This window comes from Kogia breviceps, chromosome 18, assembly GCF_026419965.1.
Source record: "Kogia breviceps isolate mKogBre1 chromosome 18, mKogBre1 haplotype 1, whole genome shotgun sequence".
Lineage (NCBI taxonomy): Eukaryota > Metazoa > Chordata > Mammalia > Artiodactyla > Physeteridae > Kogia > Kogia breviceps.
This window is the reverse complement of record NC_081327.1, coordinates 1,909,119-1,925,858: the sequence shown is the minus strand read 5'-3', so window position 1 is coordinate 1,925,858 and position 16,740 is coordinate 1,909,119. Positions and strand designations below refer to the sequence as shown.

Below are 16,740 nucleotides of genomic sequence, written 5' to 3'. Positions count from 1 at the left end.
AAGATCCTTTTATTGTGCTATTGAATTCAGTGTGCTAGTGTTTTGTTGAGAATTTTTGTATCTATATTCATCAGGGATATTGGCCTGTAGTTTTCTTATAGTGTCCTTGTCTGACTTTGGTATTAGGTTAATGCTGACCTTATAAAATGAGTTTGGAAGTGTTCTTTCCAGTTATAATTTTGGGGAGAGTTTGAAGACTGATGTTAATTCCTTGCTAAATGTTTCATAGAATTCACCAGTGAAGCCATCTGATCCTGGGCTTTTCTTTGTTGGCAGGTTTTTTATTATTGATTTGATCTCCTTATTCATTATGGGCCATTTCAGGTTTTCTGTTTCGTCATAATTCAGTCTTGGAAGGTTGTATGTTCCCCTGAACGTATTTGTTTTTTCTAGGTTGTCCAATTTGCTAGCATGTAATTGTTCATTGTGGGTTTTATGATACATATTTTTTTGCATTTCTGTGGTATCAGTTGTAATGTCACCTATTTTATTTATAATTTTATTTATTTGAGTTTTCTCTTTATTCTTAGGCTAGCTAAAGGTTTGTCAGCTTTTAAAAATCTTTTTAAAAAAAGCTCTTAGTTTCATTGATCTTTTCTATTGTTGTGTATTGTGTTTGGTAAAGATACTTGATATGGTTTCCATCTTCCTAAATTTGTTAAGCCTGTTTTGTAGCCTAACATATGATCTATCCTGGAGAATGTTTTGTGTGTGCTTGAGAAGAAGGTGTATTTTGCTACTGCTGGATGGGATGTTCTATATGTCTCTAGGCCTATTTGGATAGTGTTGATCCAATCAATCTGCTGTTTATTTTCTATCTGGATGATCTATCTATTATTGAAAATGGGGTATTGAAGTCCCCTACTATTATTGTATTGCTACCCATTTCTCCCTTCAGCTCTGTTAATATTTGCTTTGTGTATTTAGGGACTCTGATGTTGGGTACATATATAATTATTATATCCTCTGTATGATTTGACCCCTTTATCATTATATAATGAATTTCTTGTGACACTTTTTGACTTAAAGTCTACTTTGTCTGATATAGGAATAGCCACCGCTGTTCTCGTTTGGTTACCATTTCATTTACATGAAATATCATTTTCCAATCCTTCACTCTCAGCATATATGTGTCCTTAAAGCTAAAATGAGTCTCTTGTAGGCAATATGTATTTGGATCATGTTTTGTTTTGTTTTCTACCCATTCAGTCACTCTATGTCTTTTGAATGAGGAATTTACTCCATTTACATTTAAAGTAATTATTGATAAATTAGGACATATTATTGTCATTTTGGTAAATGTTTTTTGACTTTTTCAGTAGCTTCTTTGTTTTTTTCTTGCTGTCTTCCTTTGTGATTTGATGATTTTATGGAATGGTCTGCTTTGATTTCCTTTTTCTTTATATCTTGTGTATCTACTATTTTTATTTGTGCTTATCCTGAGGCTCACATAGGAATCCTATAGCTTTGATGGTCTATTTTAAACTGATAACTTCAACTGAGCACAAAAACTTTATACTTATACTTCCTCCACCACCCCCACACTTTGTTATTGATATCACCATTTACATCTTTTTATATTGTGTATCCATTAATAATTTATTGTAGTTATAGTTATTTTTAATGCTATAATCTTTAAACTTTTATACAATAATTGAAAGTTATTTGTGCACCACCATAACAGTATTAGGGTATTTTGTATTTAACTATATACTCACCTTTACCAGTGAGTTTTATTTTCATTTGCTTTCATGCTGCTAATTAGTGTCTTTTCATTTCAGCGTGAAGAACTCTTTTTGGCATTTTTGTAAGGTAGGTCTAGTGGTGATGAACTCTCAGCTCTTGTTTGTCTGGGAAAGGCTTTATCTTCCTTCATTTCTGAAGGACAACTTTGCCAGGTATAGTATTCTTGGTTGGCAGTTTTCCTCTTTCAGCACTTTTGAATATATCATCCCATTATCTCCTGGCCTGCAAAGTTTCTGCAAAGAAAGCTGCTGACACTCTTACCAGGGCTATCTTGTTTGTGGTCAGTCTTGCTGCTTTCAAAATTCTCTTTGTCTTTGACTTTTGAGAATTTGATTATTTTGAGTCTTGATGTAGAAATTTTAAAAATCAACCTATTTGGAATTTTTTGACTCCATGAATCTGGATGTTCATTTGCTTCCCCAGAATTGGGAAATTTTCAGCCATTATTTCTTTAAATAGGCTTTCTTCTCTCTCTCTCTCTCTCTCTCTCTCTCTCTCTCTCTCTCTCTCTCTCTCTCTCTCTTTTCTCCTTCTGAGATTCCCATAATGTGTATATTTCTTTGCTTTATGAAGTCCTACAAGTCCTTTAGGATTTCTTCATTCTTTTTCATTCTTTCTGCTTCTCTGACTGGATAATTTTTAACAACAGAAGTATAGTTAATTTACAATATTATATTAGCTTCAGGTGTACAGCATAGTTATTCAATGTTTTTATAGATTATACTCCACTTAAAGATATTAGAAAATAATGGCTGGGACTTCCCTGGTGGTGCAGTGGTTAAGAATCCGCCTGCCAATGCAGGGGACACTGGTTCCAACACTGGTCCCAGAAGATCCCACATGCTGTGGAGCAACTAAGCCCGTGAGCCACAACTAATGAGCTCATGTGCCACAACTACTGAAGCCCACACGCCTAGGGCCTGTGCTCCACAACTAGAGAAGCCACCACAATTAGAAGTCCATGCACCGCAATGAAGAGTAGCCCTGGCTCATCACAATTAGAGAAAGTCCAAGTGCAGTAACGAAGACCCAACACAGCCAAAAATAAATAAATAAATAAATTTATATATAAAAAAGAAAATAATGGTGATATTTCCCCATGCTGTACAATATATCCTTATTGCTTATTTTAAACGTAGTAGTTTTTATCTCTTAATCCCATACCCACATCTCGCCCCCTACCCCCTACCCCTCCCCACTGGTAACCACTAGTTTGTTCTCTATTATCTGTGAATCTGTTTCTTTTTTGTTATATATATTCATTTGTTTTATTTTTAAGATTCCACACGTAAGTGATAACATAGAGTATCTGTCTTTTCCTGTCTGACTTATTTCACTAAACATAATACTCTCTAGGTTCATCCACATTGTTGCAAATGGCAGAATTTCATTCTTTTTTATGGTTGAGTGGTATTCCACTGTATATATATATATCACATCTTCTTTGTTCATTCATCCATTGATGGGTACTCAGGTCACTTCCATATCTTGGTTATTATAAATAACGCTGCTATGAACATTGGAGTGTATGTATCTTTTTGAATTAGGGTCTTCGTGTTTTTCCAGATGTACACCCAGGAGTGGAATTGCTGTATCATATGGTTATTCTATTTTTGAGGAGTCTCCATACGTTTTCCATAGTGGCTGCACCAATTTACAATCCCATCAACAGTGTACTAGGGTTTCCTTTTCTTCACATCCTCACCAACATTTGTGACAATAGCCATTTTGACAATTGTGAAGTGATATCTCACTGTGGCTTTGATTTGCATTTCTTTGATGACTAGTGATGTTGAGGATTTTTTCATGTGCCTGTCAGCCATCTGTATGTATGTCTTCTTTGGAAAAATGTCTATTCAGGTATTTTGCCCATTTTAAAATTGGGTTCTTTGTTTTTTGTTTTTGTTTGATGTTGAGTTGTATGAGCTGTTTATATACATTGGATATTAACCTCTTATCAGTCATATTGTTTGCAAATATTTTCTCCCATTCAGTAGGTTGTCTTTTCATTTTGTCAATGGTTTTCTTTGCTGTGCAAAGTATCTGAAGTTTAATTTGGTCCCATTTGTTTATTTTTGCCTTTGTTTCCTTTGCCTTAGGAGACAGATCAAAAAAAATATTGCCATGATTTATGTCAAAGAGTGTTCTTCTTATGTTTTCTTCTAGGAGTTTTATGGTTTCCAGTTTTACATTTAGGTCTTAAATCCACTTTGAGTTGATTTTTGTATATGGTGTTAGAGAATGCTCTAATTTCATTCTTTTACATGTAGCTGTCCCGTTTTCCCAGCAGAACTTATTGATGCTCCATTGTATATTCTTGCCTCCTTTGTCATGGTTTAATTGACCATAGTGTGTGGGTTTATTTCTGGATTCTCTGTTCTGTTCCATTGATCTCTGTGTCTGTTTCTGTGCCAGTACCATGCTGTTTTGATTACTGTAGCATTGTTTACTGAAAATTTTGAATCACTTGCCCCTAAGTATGTTAATTCTTTCTTCTCCTTGATTAAGTCTGCTTTTGAACTCCACTAATTAATTTTTCGTTCAGTTATTGTATTCTTCAGCTCCAGTGTTTCTACTTGGTTCTTTTGCTTGTTTGTTTCTCTTTGTTGATATTCTCATTTTGTTCACGTATAATTTCCCTGGTTTCATTTGGTTGTCTACCCACGTTCTCTGGTAACTCACTGAGCTTTTAAAAGATGATTATTTTTAATTCTTTGTAAGACAGCTCACAGATTTCCATTTCTACCATGTTGGTTACTGGAGATTTGTTTTCTTACTTTGATTGTGTTGTGTTTTCTTGATTATTCATGTTCCTTGTAGGTTTGCTTTGTTCTGTACATTTGAACAAGCAGCTACCTCTTCCAGTCTTTATGGGCTGGATTTGACTTAGAGAGATCTTCACCAGCCAGCAATTCTCAACTTGAGGCAAGAGAAAAGTCAACCCTTCAGGAAGCCCTAGTTGAGTCTCCAGAGATATGACTATAATGCTTGAGTGACCATAGACAAGACAGCAGAAGATCCTAGCTGGGTCCAATCCAGTCTGCAGAACTGTGAGCAAATGTATGATTGTTGGTTGTTATTTTAAGTCACTAAGTTTTGGAATTGTTACATGACAAAAGATAATCAAAATAAGCAGTAACTGACCATATTTCTACTTGTTAATTAGAGCCAACCTCAGTTATCATCATCATCTTCTTTTTGCCTATTTGTCTAGTGGTCAGAGAGGGAACCCCAGAAGGCTAGGGGACAGTCTAGCTCCAGTTATATGGAACTATTGTGTCTCCAGCTGTAAAAGTTCCCTTGGGTAGTAAGAGTTCTAAATCAACAGACTCCCTGAAACAAGAATTTGGAGAGTGGGTAATGAGATGCAATGGAAGGAAGTACACCTCTGTTTTCAATTCTTTGTTCCTGGACTTTTGTCTTCCAACTACGGACAGTAGGTTTGGGGCATATATCACATTTGGCAAAACAGCTTTCCAAAGTCGGATGGTGGTTTCTCTCATTGAAGACCATGGCTTAGTTTTCCTTAGGCTATACCTAGGTTGTTTTTTAGGGATTATACAGGTGTGTGGGATTTAAATCATGGGGAGAGAATTCCTTGGTTAACAGCAAGGTATTGAGGTTCCATTAATGTCTCCGATTCTTCACTCCTTTCTGTCATGTGGCTTTAACTCCTTTCCTAAAGGTGGAGTATATTCCCCACCCCAAGTGACTTGCTTTGGTCAACAGAATGAGGTGAAAGTGAGAGTATACTAGTTCCAAGTCTAGGCTTCAAGAAGCCTTGGGTATTTTCACTTGTTCTCTTGCATTTTGCCACCACCATAAGTAGGTGGTCCACTAGTCTCAGGAGGATGGGAGTTGTTTGAGTCTCCCAACCCCAGCTATAACTAGCTGACGTCAGCTGACAGCCAGCCAATCAAGCCCAACCAAGGTAAGCAGAGCCATCTCACCGATCGTGAGCTGATCCTAGTTGTGTGAGAAATAAACCTTGATCGTGTGTCGAGGTTTTGTGGTTGCTTGTTATGAGCATCATCCTGATAGATGACTGCTACGTATGGTGCCTAAGTGGTGGATGAAACACACAGTAAGCCCAAAGATGTTGAGAAGAGGCTGGTGGGGAGGAAAGGGAAGATCTAAATCCAAAACACATCACTGTTCCATTGAGGATAAACCATTGCCCTCTCTGCGATGAAAGGGGCTTGGTGTGATCAAACTACCCCCAGATGTCTGGCTGTTTGGAGGGTGGACATAGTAGCAGTCCTGGTTTCATCCTCACTCATGCCTTCCCAGGGGAGGAATGACTTAAACCAAGTGAAGAATTAGGAAGGTACAACTAGGAGATGCAGAGCCCAGTTCTCAGGAGCTGGCTTGCCTGCAGACAGCACGTTACATCTTAATTGCTGTTCACCTTGCAATGCTCCCAACCCCAAGGATGAGTGTTTGTTTAGATGCAACATCCACTGGTCCTTGGAAGGTTTATCAACAAATGGATTCTCTCCGTAAGGCACAGGTGTTATGTTTAAGAGTCCTTCCTCAAGGGTCCCTGGACTCTAGTGACATTGTCTATAAACAGGCTCAAGGACGTTGTGACTCCAGTATGGTGGCCCTCGTCAGCCTCCTTTGGACCTAGACTTTGGCTTGTTGTATAAATCCTTTGCGGGGGCATCACATCCATGAATGTGTGTCAGGACTCCCACCCCCCCCCCCAGGGTCTGATTACACCAGCCATGCTTCCTCTGAGAAGCGGCCCCCTTTTCAATACTCAGGTTCTTCCCATTGCCAAGAACATCAGAGAGCATTTCAACGGCTGCCCCTCCCACGGGCAGCCCCCTCGACTTCCTCTGTGTGGGATGGAAGTGGTCAATGAGGAGTGTTTTCAAGGGTTTGGAGCTTCAGGGTGGTCTCAGCGTTTCCGAGTCTCCTAGACCCACCATTCTGAGTGCCAGGATCGTGTTTCCCTAGGGCTGTCCAAGCGCTTCCCATTGGGAATAGGGAAAGGCTACGGGTTTAACTGACCAAAGTCAGAGCCCTGCAGGTTAAAGGTGTTTGTAGAAACCCACCTGTACCTCTGATCTCGACACTCTTCATAGTCTTTTCTTTCTTTTAATTGGAGTAAAATTGCCTTACAGTTTTGTTAGTTTCTGCTGTAGAACAAAGTGAATCAGCTATATGTATACATCCATCCCCTCTGTCTTGAGCCTCCCCCCCCCCCCCCAATCCCACCTCTCTAGGTCACCACAGAGCACAGAGCTGAGCTCCCTGACGACATCCTTCACGGTCTTTGGATTTGTCTGTGACAGCTGCTATCAAGCCCTTCACCCCAGGAAGCAGATGACTCCAGATGACCGACCATGGGCAGTACTTAAATATTTTACTGCCACATGCCTTGGTCTTTGAGTTTCCTGTTCCAAGGCCCAATACTGAATGTTTCCAAGTATCCCAATTTCCCTCAGGGTTTATTATCTCCAACCCATTCTCTGTATCCATTTCTGTCTCAGTTAGGACTCTTTTGGGTTATAAATAACTAACTATGACCAAGTAAAGCAAGTAAGGAATAGCCTGGAAGGATACTGGGTACTCAGAGAATCAAAGGAAGAACTAAACCATCAGGCCTCAGGAAGGACAGTTACCAGAACAGCTCTTGGCTATCTCTGTAGCAGGAACTCACATATGGTCAGTGCTGCCATTGGGATGACTTATGTGTGCCCTTCTGCTCAGGGAGCCTGATTGGCACAGGGCTCAGCCTTTGGACAGGGAAGGGGCAGGGGGCACTGTGGCATTCCCACAAGACTCGGTGGTTCCCAGAAAGCGGAAAGGATTTGGGGCTGCTGAAAACAGCAAAACACTACACCGATAACAAAGCCAGCTCAAGTGCAAGGAGGATTATTGTAATGAGGCAGGAGTTCTTAGGGAACCCAAAGGTAGGCAGTTCAGCCAGGATCCCCAAGGCACTGGGGTGGGTGAAGCACCAGGAACCAAGTTTCCCTCTGGCACGTGGCCTTGTTCACCAACACACCCAGCCCCAGCCTGTGTGACCCCCCACAGGTGGCCCTCAGTCCGAGTCTGACTGGACGTGGGGAACCCATGGGCACCAATCAGCTGAGGCCAGGGAAGGGTCAAACCTCAGGGAACAAACATGGCAGGGGCATAGTTACCCCTGCAAGCGAGGCGCGGGTGGAGAAAAGAATTCCGTAAGTGCCCGTCAAGCAACCCCAACGACCCTCATTTCCTTCCCTTCCCAGACTTCCTTTCGTCGTCTTAAAAGAGAATTGACCCTCGCACCCTGACCGACGCTCTGGCCACCCTGCAGTCAGTGAGGCACCACCAGGGGTAACCATCTAACCTCACGGAAGAGTGAGGGATGGACACTTTAAAGAGACTCCGTAACAGTCACATGTTTACTATGTTACGGGATCACTCTTGTTTCTGAGAGAATATTGTATTTAAATGAGATTAAAATTTTAAATGCAGACTCAAGTAACTGAAACATACTTGTTGCGGTTATTATCAAGTTTGAAACACTACTGGAATATACGTTTTAATTTTTTCGTTCAGTTAAAATGTGGGATCGTGTAGTACTAAAAGATCCCTTAGAAGTAACTCCTGAAATATGCAATAATTAAAACTGGAATAAGATTTGTAAACTAACCCTAAAGGCCTAAGGAGACACTAAGTTTTTGGATTTTTAACCACCCCAAACACTTAAAATGGACAAAAGAAGAGACTGAGAAGTATCTTATTTTTAACTTTATTTTTATTGTTGACACTATTACAGATAGATAGAACGACCACAACCATATTAACAAACCAAAAACCTGTGCACAGAAACAAGATGAAGAAACTATATGAAGATGTTAACCACAGTCTTTGGATGATGATAATATGGGTGAGTTTCTCTTCTACACTTCCGTAACTTCCAAGTCTCTGTAATGAACACATACCGTGTTTATAATGGAAATACATGTAACAAAGGTAGGTTCCCAAAACACCGTGAGAAAGCCTGTCCCAGGAATCCGAGACAAAATACTTAACTGTAATCCCACAATGACCACACACCATTTCCTCACTGCTTTCTGTGTCTCTTCCCGTTTTTGACCCTCTGCAAACCCATCACAAACAACGCAGTCATCAGACTGTGCACAGGTCAAGGTGTCAACAGCAATGGTTGTTGGGTGTCGGGAATATGGGTGAATTTCTTTTCTTTTGCTTTGCTGAATCTCCCCGAAGTCTGCCATGAGTACGTACTATATTTGTAATGGAAAAACACATACGTAAGCTTTAGTACGAAAACACCAAAGATCATTCAAGGAATTTGAGACAAAATGTTTAACCATAATCCCACGACAACTCTCTTCTAATTATTTTCCATATTTTTTTCATTTTAGACTTTACGCACACGTACTCAACGCCGTCATAATCACAAGCTTGTGCACTGACATATGAGATGGAGAAAATAGATCAAGATGTGAACAGCAGTTGTTGGGTGTTGGGGATATGGGCGACTTTTCTAATGTACTTTGTATTTTCCAATTATTCCTCTGGGTACGTATTATGCTTGTAATGGAAACAAACATAATAAACTTTGTTATCAGGACACTACTATAAGGAACATCTGAAACATTAAGATGAAAGTGTTTAACCATAATTCCACAAAGGTAACAGTTACTCTGAGTACACATTTTGACACAGTTATAATCATAAACCTGTGCACAGAAACAAGGATAAACAATACAGTGAGGTGTACATCTCTCTTTGGATGGGGGGGTATATGGATTTTTTTTTTCCTCCACTTTTCTGTATTTTCCAAGTGCCTGATAATGAGTTCAAATTATGTTCACAATGGAAACGTGATTATAAACTTTTTAGTTAACACTACGATGAAGAACATTCAAGGAATTTAAGAAAATAATGCTCGACTATAAGCCTACAACACCACCACCACGACAGCTTTTGACTATAAGCATACATTTTTAAACAGTTATAACTGTAGTATAAATATAATTCTGTGTCCTGTTTTCTCCACTTAGTATTCCGTAAATATATTTCCACGTTGCTACATAACTCTCCATGATTATCATTTTTAAACAGCTGCATTAGGAGTCCACGGACAAGTTCCCTTAATTGTCCTATTTTTGGCATTAAGTTGTTCCTAATGTTTCACTAACCAAAGGCCGGAACGGACACCCTGACATTTGGCAAGTCGCTTTCTGAAGGTACCAGCTAATACTGCCAGCGGCGAGGAATGCAGGTTCACCCCGCTGACGCTGACGCCGGCCCCCACCTCAGGGGTCCTCCTCTGAGGCCGTGCCTCACCGGGCCTCAGCTGTCCCAGGGGCCCAACCTCGGGTCTTCCTATGCAGCTGGCCCTCGCCTACTCCATGCCACCAGAATGGCCCCTTCTTCTCAAGAGGCCCCGGACAGCCTGCTCGTTCATTCTCCGCATCCTTGCTCCTGATGTCGCTGCCATCTGCTTCCTCACCCTCCTAGGTCTGGTGACCTTAACAGGACTCCTTTCTTTGGCTTACTCTTTTCTGCTTCCTGCTCTCACCCTACACCAACCTCCTTCGACTTTGGCATTCCTTCCAGCTGCGATACGCTCTCCCGGAGCCCTGACCGTGCGGACCTAGGAGAGGGAGTTTTAGACACATTTCCCCAGCAGGTACTTTAACTTTGCTTGCCCAAATAATCTAGCTCTTTATCTTCTGCTCCCTTAATCTACCAGATACTCTTTAAAAAATTTTTTTTACATTTTTAATTTTTTTTTTTTCCAGCCAACTCAAAGCCAAAAAGATTTCTTAATAGTCATTATGCGAGGGGCGGGGAAGCAAAGGGAGCACAGGTGGTCCACAGAACAGGACACAGGAAACCTCGAGCTGTGAGGTCGACTTGTGATCACACGGGAAACTGAGGCGACTAGACAGATAGGACGCTCTGAAGGATAGGTGACAACTGCTTATTTAGGGGGGCACTCTTTAAGAGGAAGGGACAGATGGCAACGAAACAAATTAAGGCTGCTGGGGAACCTGAGTCCATGTTAAGCTTGAGTTGACTGTAAAGAAAGCTTTTTTTTTTTTTTTAAAACGCAAGTTAGACATGGGGTTGAGGGTCAGACAGGTAAAGACGAGAATTAAGTTTCACGCTAGAAAGCTCTAAGGATACTCGCCCCTGGGCGCCCAGGGTGCAAAAACTGAGTTGTAGCGGCACACACGGACGAAGCCCCGTTGCTACTTGTTGCTTAAGGCAGGGAGCGCGCAAAGGGAGTGATGAGGCGGCAGCCCCGTCCTAACTTACATGAGAGCCCCCATGGTTCTCAACCCCATTAGGCACGCGCGCGATCTCGGGATGGCTGCAACCACTCTTGAAAGGCAAAGACGCAAGATGCACAGGGAGAAGCTCCAGCTTTTGTGAATTCGCTATCCAACAGACATCAAGTTGGTTTAAAAGCAAATAACAAAACTCGTAACTATTTTTTGCATGAGAACCACTGCAAAGTACAAGGTGGCAACCAATCAATTTGGGGTTACAAAAGGCCAATCCGCGTATTATAAAGGCTTACACAGCATTAGGTTCCAAAGTGTTAGTGTAGACGAAAGGGCTGAAAAGGAAGCTCCAAGTACTTCCCCTTTCAAACAGCAAAGCGGAAAAGACATTTTATCTTTCATGCCTACACCTGTACAGGGATATTTAAGAGTAAGGAACAACACAGCCAATTACTCAAAAAAATACGGATGGGATTCAAATAACGCACAATAAATCTTTCTAAGGATCTAAGATGCTTACAAATATATTCTAATTTGTTGCTCTCTTCCTCCTCCAAAAAAAAAAAAAAAAAAAAAAAAATCATCATCAAAGAGTACCAGGTAAGGAAGGTACCTCTGCAAGTGAACTGTAACTGGATACCATATTAAGTCCAGATATGAGTACTGTTTGCTATGATTTGCTATTTTATGTACATCTCAGGAAACATTCATTATATATAGGTTCCAGGAGTGTCATTTACAGATGTGGGTGATTTCTACAGCCTTGAAAACCCCTCCAGTTTTCCATCAACGCAATTACTCGGGGGGAAGGTAAGATGTGTGCTATGGCTTTCCCACATGCATACACTGATGTCTGATGGGGAAGAGCTGAGTCTGAAGGAGTCTCCACCTTCGGTTTCTTTCCAGGCTGAGTTATCTGACGTTCAAAGTCAGCTGTGTACACGCCAAGGGAAGCCTCCTTCCGACAGCATCGAGGGTTGGTTCCAATTCTCTGTAAGGGTCCAGTCCTAGTGAAGGTTTTCCAACCTTGACACCCGAGTCCTCAGCCGGTGTGTGTGTTCTGGTGCCTGGCCAGGGACAGGCGGTCGGTGAAGACCTGCCCACAGACGTCACACTTGAAGTACTTGTCATCAGCCCGGCCGCTGTCACTGCTGCTGGTGCTGGCGTGCTCGGTGTAGTGGGAGCTTTCCCCGTAGACGCTTCCAGGCTCGAATATTATCACCCTGGCGTGGGTTTTCAGGTGCTCCCCGTAGGCCGAGTTGGAGGTGAAGGTCTCTCCGCACTCCCTGCAGTCATAGTAGGGCTCTTCCACTTGGATCTCCTGGCCGTCACCTTCCTCTTCTGGGTCCTCAATCCCTGCACCGTCCGGCTCATCTGCGTCTCCCTCCGGCTCTTCGGCTCTTTCCTCTGGGTCTTCGATCCCTGCCCCGTCCGGTTCATCAGCATCCCCGTTGGGCTGCTCGGCCTCCCCGTTGGGCTGTCCGGCCTCCCCGTTGGGCTCGGCGGCCTCCCCCTCCGGCCCCTCGGCCTCTCCGTTGGGCTCGGCGGCCTCCACGTTGGGCTCGGCGGCCTCCACCTCTGGCTCTGCAGCCTCCACCTCCGGCTCTGCAGCCTCCACATTTGATCCCTGGATCCGCAGAACTTCCCGTGGGACGAGGACGTTGGCTTCCACTTCCTGGGCGGCGGCTGCTGCTTCCTCTTCCTCGAGGTGCAGCTTCTGATGCTTCGTGAGGACTGTGTTGTGGATGAAGGACTTCCCGCAGTCCTTGCACTCATAGAAGGGTGAATCTCTCTTGGGGGGCTCGGTGAGGAAGGAGGTGTGGACGAAGGTGGCCCCGTAGTCATAGGGCTCATCCTTCTCGTGAATCCTCACGTGCTCCCGAAGGTCTGCCTGGCTGAGGAAGGATTCTCCACAGGTCTTACACTCGTGGTGCTTGTCCTTGGCCTGGTCTCTCTGAAGGTCTGTGGGGGCCGAGCCTGGGCTGACCGCATCGGTGCTTCCCTGGCCCTGCTCCAGCAGGCTGTCTCCAGCGTGGACTCTCATGTGTTCGTTAAGGACGGAGCCGTGGATGAAGTCTCGTCCGCACACTTGGCACTGCAGGGATGTCCCAGCAGGAGGACTCTTCTGTGGGGCGCGAGGCCGCTGCGGGCTAATGACCAAGGGCTGCATAAAGGGCTCATCGTACCTCCTGGGGCCATAAACCTGGTCTTGCTCGTGGATCTTCTGATGCTCGAAAAGGAAGGAGCTATGAACGAAAGACTCCCCACACGCTGGGCACTCATAGAGCTGCTCTCCGATGTGATCTCTCTGATCCTCACTGACAGAACGGGGGCGCGTCACAGAACGCGCGTCCTCGCGGCTGTCGACGAGGTACTCTCTGCCGTGAACTTTCTGATGGTCCTTGAGGTCTGTGCGATCCGCGAAGCCCAGCCCGCAGTCCTTACACCCATAGATGGTGTCTTCCGCCTCATCCGGCTCGTCTGGCCCTTCCTGCCGAAGTCCATCAAGGCCCACACCCTGAATCACAGAGTCTCCAAACAGCTCCCCACCATGGAATTTCTCTCGGGCATAGATTTTCTGATGTATGCCAAGCTCCTCGACGGTGGCAAAACACTCCCCACAATCCTTACATTCATTGCGGACTGGCTGCTCAGCGTAACTGGTCTGAGCTGGTGCTTCAGGGCAACCGGTCTGAGCTGGTGCTGCAGCGTAACTGGTCTGAGCTGGTGCTTCAGGGCAACTGGTCTGAGCTGGTGCTGCAGCGTAACTGGCCTGAGCTGGTGCTTCAGCGTAACTGGTCTGAGCTGGTGCTTCAGGGCAACTGGTCTGAGCTGGTGCTTCAGGGCAACTGGTCTGAGCTGGTGCTGCAGCGTAACTGGCCTGAGCTGGTGCTTCGGCGTAACTGGTCTGAGCTGGTGCTTCGGCGTAACTGGTCTGAGCTGGTGGTTCAGGGCAACTGGTCTGAGCTGGTGCTTCGGCGTAACTGGTCTGAGCTGGTGCTTCGGCGTAACTGGTCTGAGCTGGTGGTTCAGAGTAACTGGTCTGAGCTGGTGGTTCAGAGTAACTGGTCTGAGCTGGTGGTTCAGAGTAACTGGTCTGAGCTGGTGGTTCAGCGTAACTGGTCTGAGCTGGTGGTTCAGAGTAACTGGTCTGAGCTGGTGGTTCAGAGTAACTGGTCTGAGCTGGTGGTTCAGCGTAACTGGTCTGAGCTGGTGGTTCAGCGTAACTGGTCTGAGCTGGCGCTTCGGCGTAACTGGTCTGAGCGGGCGCTTCGGCGTAACTGGTCTGAGCGGGTGCTTCGGCGTAACTGGTCTGAGCGGGTGGTTCAGCGTAACTGGTCTGAGCTGGCGGTTCAGCGTAACTGGTCTGAGCGGGTGGTTCAGCGTAACTGGTCTGAGCTGGCGGTTCAGCGTAACTGGTCTGAGCTGGTGGTTCAGAGTAACTGGTCTGAGCTGGCGCTTCGGCGTAACTGGTCTGGGCGGGTGGTCCTGCATAAGCTGTGTGCACCGACTGGCCCGCGTAACCGCTCTGAGGCTCAGTGGCGGCTGAGCTGCGGATGACAGACCGCATGTAGTTCTCACCGCCACAGAGCCGCTTCCTGTCATGAATCTGCTGATGCTCAGTGAGGTCGGAGCTGCGCCCAAAGGACTCTGCACACTGCGGGCACCCATGGAACTTCTCTCTCGGGCGACGCATCTGCGGCTCGCCGCAGCGCAGGGCACGGATTACGGAGGCCTCGTGAATTCTGCGCTCGATGTTCTTCTTCTTAGCGCGAGCCTTCTGATGATGCTCGCGCACAGCTGGCCTGGGAGCAGGCGGCCCACCATCCTGCTTCCACCCACTGGGGCCCTCCCCAGCGAGACTGTCGTGAACTGCGCCGTGCGACGCGCCGTGGCCAACAGAGCCCTTGAAGACGCTGTTCGGAGCCCCTGCCCAGGGGCTCTCTCGGGCGGGGGTCTCCTGAGGCTGCCCACAAGGGCCCGCGAGGAAAGCGGAGCACTCCCGCTGCTCATCACAGCCCAGGAGCTCACTTCCACCGCGGCCACGGGGCGGCTTGAAAGCGGCTAGGCTGTGGATGACGGACCTCTCGTACCCCTTTCTTTCAGACGTACTCTCCCCAGCGTGGGCTTTCTGATGTTCCGTGGCACCTGAGCTCCGAATGGTCGCCTCCGCTATCACTCTCGGTTTGCCGTGACTTTTCTGAGCCCCCGAGAAGGCTGAGCTGTGAATGAAAGACCTCTCATAGGGGTTCCTCTCGTAGGACGGGGCTTCCCGGCTGTCGTCAGGACTGGAGCTGACAGTGAATGCTTTCTCGTCGTCCTCGTCCTCGGGTGGCCTTGTTATAGTGTGACTCTTCTGAGATTCGGGGAAGGACACACTGTGAATGACAGGCTTCTCGTAGCCCCGGCCTTCAAAGAGGTTCTTCCGAGAATGAACTCTCTGATGCTCGATGAGGTCTGAGTTCTGCCTAAAGGCATCCCCGCCATCTTTGAAGTCGTAGGCCTTCTCTGTTGGGTAGGTTTTCTGGCGTCTTTTAAGGGACTGACCGGGAATGAAGGTTTCCTCACACACTTTGCCCTTGTTTTCAAACGGGTTTCCTCGGGTGTGGATCCTGTGGTGCTCTTTCAGGGACGCGCTGTGATGGAAGGTCTCCCCGCACACCTTGCACTCGTACATTTTCTCTTTCCCATACATCTTCTGAAGCTCGTTAGGCACCGGGCTGGGTTTGAAGGCTCCCCCACGCTCGTTCCCTTTGTCATCCCGGCCGTGGGTTTTCTGGTGCTCGATCAGGGCGGAACTATGAAGGAAGGTTTCCTTGCACACCCGGCATTCATAGAACTTATCTTTCCCGTATATCTTCTGGAGCTCACGGAAGGTTGGGCTGGGCATGAAGTGCTCCTCGGACTCCTCGGCCTTACGCCCCGCAAGGCAATCTCTAGCGTGCATTTTCCGATGCTCGGCCAGGGCGGCGCTCTTATTGAAGCTTTCCCCACACTCCTTACATTCAAAGCGTTTCCCTCCCGCCTGCCTTTTCTGAACCTCACTGACGGCCACACTATGAAGAAAGGACTCGCCGTACTCATACAGATTCTCCCTGGTGTGCGTGATCTGATGCTCCACAAACCCCGAAATCACACTGAAGGACCTCCCGCACTCATCACACACATAGGGCGTCGCCCCGAAGTCGAAGGGCTGCGACTGGGGGACGGGCGGCGCGCTAAGGCCGCTCCCACTCGCGGCCTTCCTCACCTCGCTGCGCTCGAAGGGCCGCTTCCTTGCGCCACCTCTCCGACCGTGCACGGAGCCCTTCCCGTCTGTGTCAAAATGATAGCGCCTTTTTCTCTCAACAACTCTCTTTCTGGAAACAAGGTTTGAGTTCAGATTAAAGCCTCCTCCCCCAAAGGCATTCCCTTCATGGCCCCTTTCCTGAATCACTGACTCCCTCTTGTTGAATGGAACTTCCTTCCAGTCACTGTCTGGCCTCCTGGGGAACCTCTGCAGCCGATCGCCGGGTTCCCTTGCCCTTCCTGATCTGGAGTTGCGCGAAACGTCCTTGATGAACTTTTCCATTATCACCCCGTGGGAAGATTCATCTTCACAGATCCCCCGCCGATGGGCTGACTTTTTGGTTTCAGGCATACTTTTCAGACCTGAAAAGAAATCCCAAATGTAAGTGCTCCCCTGTCCCTGTACTTGTGCAGAGTAACACTGGGACCTCCGCGATGGTGGTGT

At 46.0% G+C, this 16,740-nt stretch overlaps 1 protein-coding gene across 6 annotated transcripts in view; it reads right to left on the bottom strand.

Annotated features, from left to right (window-relative positions):
• Window positions 1-8,482: 8,482 nt before the first annotated feature.
• The window catches only part of PEG3 (paternally expressed 3), a 31,818-nt gene continuing 23,560 nt past the window's right edge, over window positions 8,483-16,740 (bottom strand). For all 6 annotated transcript variants that reach the window (XM_067020006.1, XM_067020009.1, XM_067020010.1 and 3 more), the window contains one exon: window positions 8,483-16,658. In XM_067020006.1, coding sequence (XP_066876107.1) covers window positions 12,049-16,658 — 4,610 coding nt within the window. In that variant the 3' untranslated portion in view covers window positions 8,483-12,048. The remainder of the gene's footprint in view (window positions 16,659-16,740) is intronic.